The sequence below is a fragment of the Phalaenopsis equestris genome, unplaced genomic scaffold, assembly GCF_001263595.1.
Source record: "Phalaenopsis equestris unplaced genomic scaffold, ASM126359v1 Scaffold001107, whole genome shotgun sequence".
Lineage (NCBI taxonomy): Eukaryota > Viridiplantae > Streptophyta > Magnoliopsida > Asparagales > Orchidaceae > Phalaenopsis > Phalaenopsis equestris.
In genome coordinates, this window is record NW_018165546.1 from 239441 (window position 1) to 248462 (window position 9022).

Below are 9022 nucleotides of genomic sequence, written 5' to 3' on the forward strand. Positions count from 1 at the left end.
AAACTTTAAGTTAAAAATTTTTAGTATAGAAAATGATAAATATAGGTAACTATCTTTACTAAGAAAAATTTTATTTTTGAAAATTTTGAAAATTTGGACTTTTATATTTAATACTTAATTTTCTTTTATTAAAATAATTTTCAAAACTATTATTGTATTTTTAAGTAAAAGACTTATATCAAGACATTGCTTTAGGAAATGAGAAGTGGAACTCAAAACCATTAAAGACCTATCCAGATATGGTAATCCTTGCCTGAAAAAGAAAAAAAAGAAAAAAGAAAGAAAGAAGAAAAAAAAGGAAAAGTAAAAGAAAAGAAATAGAAAAAAAAAAGAAGAAAATAAGGTAGGAGAAGCTTGAGGATTAGCGTCTAATCAAAAATTGGTTCCACATTTGAACTTTTTAAAGTGTAAGACTTCAGAAAATCTTAAGCTTAAAAATATAATATAGTAAGTAAAATTGTTTGAGTAGAGATAATAAAAGAACTAAATTCTAAATTTGGAAAATCTACAATATTTCTACATTAGATAAAAACTCATATTTTTATATTTCTTAATATTAAAAATTTCTAAAACTTTAAGTTGGGTTCATTTACTGAATATTTTTTCTAAATTAGACTACTAAATTTTTCGACTACTAAATTTTAGTAACTTCTAAAGAAACTCATATACATATCATACTTATTTAGTTTTTAAAGATTGAAGTGTCACTTCAGGACAAGTAACATTTTAAGTTTGAGGGATTTTGAAACACCTAAAATATATAGTATTTTTAGACACATTTTTATACCTATTTTTGAGATATTGTGCTCTAATGGAAGATATTTATGTGTTTTTCTTTCAGGTATAACTAAAAAAGGTGAAAAGTGCTAGAAGGGGAGAAAAAGGATCAAATTTGGAGCAAAGAGTTGAAAATTGTTCGAAAGTGTTTTGGCACCTAAGCACCAGATCCAATGCTTAAGCGCCAGTGACAAAGAGAAGGCCACGCCTAAGTGCCACAGGCCCCGTGCTTAAGTGCCAGAGGCAGTTATTTGGCGGTTTTCTTCATTTGGCCAAATTTTGAAGAGGTATTTAAGACACCTATTGGCTAAAGAGGGTGGTTATGGCCACTAAGAACAAAAATATTATTAAAAGACTTGTGTAAGGAGGTATCCCTTAGAGAATACATCAAATTTGGACACATTTTGAAGAGTTATCAAGGCACCTCTTGGAGATTTATAAAAGAAGGAAGTTTTTACATTTTAAGTGGGTTCTTGAAGAGGCAGACAGTGCTGGAGTCCTCAGAAGTTCATGGAAAATATTGTGGAGAGATTCAGGCACCACAAAATTTACTTTTTCTTTTTGTTTTTAGTTTTATTTTGAGAGTTCATAGTGTTGTAAAAGAGAAATGATGCAAAGGAACGTCAAGAGTTTGGTGGAGAATTTGAGATAAGTTTTGATCTTTTTTTAAACTACTTTTGGTTTTAATCAAAACTTTTTGTTGGTTTGACAATGATTTCTACTTTTAAACTAAAGTGTGGTTTTGTTTTCTCCATGGATTCTGAGTAGTTTTCTTTATCTTTCTCCTTAAAATGATAAATAATTAATATGTGGGATGGAAGTTGTGGAGAGTATTAATCTTTAATGTTGAAAAAAGTTGTGATGATTCAATTCAATGCACTTCATTTACTTCTTGATCTAGCTCATATAGATGTTAAAATTTATTGTGAGAACATCTAAGAACCGGGCTGGTATTGTCTCAGTCAACAATTGGAAAGAATCACATGAGGTTGTATGAGTTAGAATGTAATTCATATGATTTAGTGCAAAAAAATAGGGAAATAATCATTGAAGGGTGTAGAGTTAGAGGAATTTAAAATGACAGGTTAAAGCCCCCAACTTGGTTTATTGTTTTAGGTTCTGATACGAGATGTTAGCCCCCAAGTGGAGTGAATCAAGGGAACTCTAGAGTGAGAGCTGGTATCTTCCCTGCCTAGCCGGTCTTCAGAACTTTTCAAACTTTAAATTAGTCAATGTTCTTTATAGCATCTCTAGTAAGGGTAAAGAATATAATTGCTCCTATTTGGCACAACAAATTTTGCATACTTCCACAACGGAATTACTATGCTTATTACTGATTCATGATAAGGAGAAAGATATTTTCAAATTCAGTTCTTTTCTTTTACATAAACTCAAGTTATCTTTTTAAATTGTTACTATTTTTTCACAATATCAAAAGTACCAAAAATATTTGAATTTTAATTACTGCAAATACATCTCTAGTTTAAGTAATTGTTTTTTTAAAATAGAAAGTTTGTTATTCAATAGAGCATATTGCATAATTTCCCTGTGGGCTCCATATTTAGGTTTTAATCAAAAAGTCATATATTAAATGATAACGACACGTATACTTGTGTAGTGTCCCAATATATATATATATATAAATCAAAAAGTTAAATTCTTTCTTTAGGATCAAGTCCTTCAGGAATAAGTTTTGACTCTATTGCAAATTAAGAAAATATAAGTGAAAATATAATCAGAGACAGTCTTATATTGTTGCATATAAGCAGTATCGGGGATCAGTATTTTTTTTACAAGATCAAAAGTTCAACAACATTAAAGATTCTATCTCCAAATGCATTTACTTCTAAAGGAAATTTTTAGTTAAAATAAGAGCACAAACAACTACATCAACCTCAACAACAAGTGGAGAAATCGGAACAGTGCCACAAAACAAGCTAAGCAATTCCCAAAACAATCCCTGCAAACACCTCCAACACCAGAAACATCAAATTTCTATCTCCCATCAATGTTATTTTTGATAAAGGACATAACAGGTTTAATCCAATAATTTAAATTAAAATCAGGAATCAGCCTTTCAATAAAAGGTGCATTAAATTAAAATAAACCTCTAACAATTTTATGTTAATAGATTTCTTAATATTCTCATATTTCACTTTTTTAACAAAGTCTCATAATCATCATAAAAGTATTGGAGCTATTAACCATAATATCAAGATGTTTTAAATTACTTCTAGTCAACCATGTAAACCAAAAACCAATAGTAGGAATATCATCATAGAAGCCAACTCAATACCCTTTATAGTCATCCATAAGATCAAAAACAGTTCTGATCAGCCTTGTAATAAAACATCTATCAAATAAAGCATAGATATGATTCCAAATATCAGTCGAGACGCTACAATTCATAATGAGTTGATTGATAGACTCATGATTCTTGCATATTAAATAACATGAAGGAATCCTCAAACCCTTCGACTTCAAAATATCATTAGTATGGATAATAAAGTGATCAATTCTCTAAATAAAAAAGGATTGAGAAGTTTTAACCAACAAATTCCAAGTCCAATTCAAGTTAACCCTTGAAGATTCTGGAAAGAAGTAGCAAAAAATTTAGAAATATAATCCCCCAAAGCACCATTAATTTTCAAGACATCAGCTTTACCACTATTGATGGGTATTTTAGCAATAAAATGGGCATCAGCCCACTTAACGTTATTTAGCAAAGTACCAACATTCCACTAATCGTCAAGCTAACAATTAGCTGCATAGAATTTTAAATTATAAGGACCCCCATAAAGATCACAAAGGGCCCCATTACCTAACCAGTCCTCATACCAAAAGCTACAATTGCCATCTCCAATATTCTAACAAATTAGCTCTTATGTATCCTTAGATACATTGAACATCTCTTTTCAAAAGATAGAGACATCATTATGAGTAATAGAAATAGGTTGATTATGCTTACAATAATTAGCTTTCACCAAAAAATCCCATAAAGAATTACCCTTTCTAAATTCAAACTAAAGTTTCATGAAATTAATTTTCATCATATCATTAAAACTCATGAACCCCATGCCACCGTTGTTGATAGGCTTACAAAGTTTATGCCAACTTTTTCAGGGAATTTATGTTCCTTAGAAGCTCAAAGGAATTATTAAACATCTTTTCCAACCTCTAATAAATGTTAGAAGGCACTTTATTAATTTTCATAATGTAGAGGAGAAGTAAGAATACTTTTTAAAAGACTAACACTTCCTCCAAATGAAAGAAAATTATTTTCTAAAGATAAAATTCTGTTATTGACTTTGTAAATCAAATTCATAAAGAGATGCTATATTTTTTTTGCCTTTCTCCATCAAACAACCCAAATAAGGCATAGGAAGTTCCCCTTTAGCACGATTTGTAAAGTTCTACATCTAATTTTACTTGCTAGGAGAAATAGTGTTAGAACAATAGAAAATACATTGGAAACATTAAACAGAAGCTCAATAGCTTCTTTAAAATGATCTAATACTTTCCAAACCAATTTAATTGAACTTCTTCTTGCATTAGTGAAGATCATCAAATCATCAAAATAATCAAAATGAGAAAAACCAATATTACCTTTGTGAACATAATACATGCTAGGATATTTATTAAATATAGCATTCAAACACCTTGAAAGATAGCAAAAGCAATTATGAATAAAATAGGAGATAATGGATCTCCTTGGTTAATACGTTTAATGGATTTAAAGAAACAACAAATATTACCATTCATCAAAAGAAAACAATAGTAATTATCCAAAGTTCTGTGAATGAGACAGCAAAATCATTGTTAAATCCACAAGCATTAAGCACCTCTAGAATGAATTCCTACCTGATAGTATCATAAGCCTTCTTAATGTCCATTTTGAAAATAATATTCACACTTCTGCCTTTTTATCCAAGTTAAGAAATAGTTGAATAGTAAGAGCACTGTTACAAATATTCCTCATTATGAAAAAATTCGACTGATTACAACTAATAAAATTGTGTAGAAGATGTTGAATTATATTCACAATAATTTTAGAAACAATTTTAGAAACTACATTATTCAAACGGATAGGTTTGTAGGCTTCCCAACTAATAATTTTTTTTTAGGAATTAAACAATTTTAGCATATTTGAAATACTTAGGAAGCATAAGCTTTCAAAAATACTTTAACATCGACAATAAACTACAATTTAACCACCTCCCAAAAACTTTTGTATAAAGCTACAGATAAAACATCAGAACCAGCAGACTTACCACTATCACTGCTTTCAAGAGCAAGCTTAATTTCCTCATATTTAGAAGTTAAAGTAAGTTCCATGTTACTGAAACAAGGAAACACATTGTAAACATCACAATCAATCTTAACAAACAGCTTACCATCAATTTGAAGGAAACAAGAAAAATATATGATCCCATCTTCTTCGATCAAATCACTGTCCAAGAAATAACAACCATTAGAATTCTTAATATTATTAATAACATTTGTCATCCTCCGCTTTTTAATACAAGCATGATAATAAGCAACATTATTGTCCTCATCCATCATCTATTGACCAACATCTTTTTGACTGTAGTGTGCTTCTTCCATGGAGATAGTTGTATTTAACTCATTTTGCCATTCAAGTAAAGTATCAAAGCTACCTACACTCCAGTTCTAAAATCATAACTTCATTATAAGCATTATAAATAATAATATAAAGATCGTTGTAAACCTCTTAATTCCATTTTTTTGAGGTAAAGAGCCAACCTTTTCGGTAATTGCCATAATTTATAACCAACATTACCAACAACTGCAATTTTCCACTTATCAGAAACAAATTGTTTGAAAGAAGGGTGAATAATCCACATATTAAGATATCTGAAATGGTAAAAATGAGGTTTAATACTAATCTTGAACCAAGGAGAGCAAAATGTTGCACTTTAGTAATAGGGAAAAAATTAACCCAATGATTATTGGACACAAATCTATTCAACCTTTCAAAAACATGTCCTCTAGACAAAGTAAAGGCAAAACCGTTAAAACCCAAAACAAAAAGATCTATCTTCAACTGTGCATCAGAGAAATCAGCCAACAAAATCAAATTAGGAGTATTTCCACATTTGTTCTCACTAACAGAAGTGATCAAATTAAAGACCCCTCCAACCAACCAGACATCATTGCCAAGCTTAAGACATAACCGATTCCAAAGTTCCATTCTAGTCTTTCTATTACACCCCACATAAATTACAGTAACCAGAAAAGAACAACTTTCTAAGGAAACTTAATATTTAGAAAATGAGTATGATCCACAAGAATGTCAACATTAACTAAACTTCTCCAGAGAAACATGATTTTGTTATAGAATTAGTAAACAAATTAAATTTCCCAATTATTCTTAAATATTGCTCATTATTCTACACAGCCACAAGTGGTTCAAGAATGCCAAAAAACTTAATTTTATAATACCGAATGATATTTCTTAACATATTAGAAGCATTCAATTTAGCAATACCTCTAATATTCCACATGAAAAAGTTAAACAGCATTATTAAATTTAGATGCTCTAGTAATTCTAAAAGAAGAGTTAATATCCAGCTTATTCCATTCACCATTCAACTACAATTGAGCGGATTCACACATTTGAGTTCCCTTATTTCTTTAATATTCTTTTTTCTAGAATATTTTTGGAATCAGCCATCCTCTAATTCAGTTTTGGTAAGAACCAAACAATTATCAATGCTATCAACTGAGGATTCTCAATAATCTTAATATTTTCAATCTCATTAATACTATTATTCAGTTTATCAACTCCTTGAATCCCATCATTTGTTTCTCCCACCAAAGGTAATCCTCCATCAGTACACATTTTATCTATATTAGAAAAAGTAGAAACACCCATCCTTCCAACATTAATATCCTCAAAATTTCCCTTCACATTAATGTCAACATGTGGATCACAGATTTACATACAATTAACATCAGCCTCTTTATACAAGACATTAGCACCACGACATATCACCTCACCTACCTTTTCATCTTTACCTCCATCTTCTTTGCCTTCCATTTCCTTTTCATATTATGTCCATACTTAAGAATTTTCAAATCAGGATGAGAAATATGAGAATTAACCAAATTATGGCCAAACATTGTACATTTCCCACAATAAGGAGGAACATATTCCATTTCAACATTTTGTCAATAACTAGAATTCAAATCTCCAATCCAAACTGAATCACAACAAGGTAGAGAAACATCCCTTTCTATCGTAACATGGGAAACAAAAGGTCTAAGGAAATTTAAGGTAGCATGATCTATCTTCATTGATGTACCATAGATAGCAGCTAAAGAATACAAAAGTTTCACATTCAATAAATGTAATTTCAAACCTAGAAATCAAAACCAGATAAGCACAATTGGTTGCTCTTCTGTTGGATTAATTGTCGTAGTCCACTTCAAAATCTCTATGTTAACCCTTTTGATTTGAAAGAATTTCCATGAAAATAAAGAAGCTTAATCAACTTCTTTTTCCATTCTAATCATAAGATGCTTTTCATTTAAAAGCCAGACATTCAAGTGACCTTGAAGTTTTAAATCTGCAAAAAATTTGCAAATAACCTTCATTTTAGGGTGGACCAATGTTCATTTCCCATCCAAAGTAAACCTTAAAGGCTCTGCCAAAGCCTTAGTTTCCTCTTCTTGATAAAAGAACACTAGCTTATCATTTTTATAGGCTGCCTTCTTTAAGAGACCAGTGGATGAGCCCTCTACCATCTTATCCTTGAAATCAATATGAAATAAGTAATTCTTAGCATCAATATAAAATGAACTATGATTGCCTGCAAGAATCTTCCAATGTGAAGGTTGGTTAAGTGAGGAAGAAATCACCAAAAAGTAAATCCAACATAAGAATAAATGAGGGGAAAGAAATCAATAAACAAGACAAAATCTAGAAAACCAGAGAATTAAACCCAAAGAATCGCTCCATGAATCCATCCTTGAATTGTGAAACTTTCAGGTTGTTTACTTCTATAATTTATTCTATGATATTTTAGTAAAACTTATCTTCCACACATTCAGATGCCAAAAATTAGGTTTTTTAGTTGATTGCTTATAAGTGTTAACAGATAAGTTATTATGTGAATATGAAAGTTATAAAAAAATACTAATCACATTCCTCTACACAATCTATGTTCTTATTAATGGAATGTAACAGATTTATGTGGTGATTAAAAAACTATTTTAATAAAAATATTTCCCTTAAGATGCTCCATATTAATACAAGTAGAAATAAAAGTCTCAAGTCAAATCTTGCATAATAGTATTTCAAAATAATAACAACAACATAGCCTTAATCTCCCTACGTGGGGTCGGCTACATGAATTCTTTTTCTCTATTATGTCCTATTTAGTGTCATATTTTCATTTAGTTCTAAAAAATTAAGATCACTTTTTATACAATAAGCTCAACTCTTCCTAGGTTAACCTTTGTCTTTCTTAACATAAGACAAATCTAAAACATCTACTCACCTAATCAGATCATCAGATGGTCAACGTTTAATGTGACCAAACCATCCAATATGACTTTCTCTAATTTTGTCTCTCACTGGAGTTACAACAACCCTATCATGAATATATTCATTTCACATTTTGTCTCTAAGTGTAAAGCTATTCATCTACCTAGTCATTCTCTTCTTGGTAACACTTAAACTTAGTATTATGCTTCTCTTTTAAAGGCCAACATTCAGCATTATAGAGCATTGCAGGTTTCACCTCCATCTTATAAAATTTTCCTTTCAGTATAAGCCGTACTTTTCTATTTCAAAACCAATTTGTAAGTTTGGTCACCTTCACTATGCAAAACAAAGTTCAACTGAAAAAAAAACACAAAAAAGAAAAGAAAAACTTATTGGTCATCATAATGATGATTATAATAAAAAATACAAATTGTGATTGATAAGAACATAGGATTATGTAGTGTTATACCAAAGACGGTCTGCCAAAAAAGTATTCTGGCACTTAGCTGCAAACAAGAAAACTGAAGAAGTGTTCTGACGTCTGGTCACAAACAAATTAACCAAAATCATTTTCACTTTTCGTTGTAATACAATAAAAAATAACCGAAAAACACCCCAACACGTAGTCACTACAAAAAAAATACATACGACATCCCAAAACGTGAATCAAAAGCATAGAATTTTTCTAAAGTTCTGAATTTACATTTTATTGCCTTATGAGGTGTTTTTGGTTTC

General features: G+C 30.2%; 1 protein-coding gene across 1 annotated transcript in view; it reads right to left on the bottom strand.

Annotated features, from left to right (window-relative positions):
* LOC110033172 overlaps positions 1 to 5989 on the bottom strand; it is a 25521-nt gene extending 19532 nt beyond the window's left edge. Inside the window, exons 1-3 of the mRNA XM_020737074.1 lie at positions 5769 to 5989; positions 5542 to 5652; positions 5049 to 5116 (exon numbers count right to left, since the gene is read on the bottom strand). Coding sequence (XP_020592733.1) covers positions 5049 to 5116; positions 5542 to 5652; positions 5769 to 5989 — 400 coding nt within the window. The remainder of the gene's footprint in view (positions 1 to 5048; positions 5117 to 5541; positions 5653 to 5768) is intronic.
* Positions 5990 to 9022: the final 3033 nt, after the last annotated feature.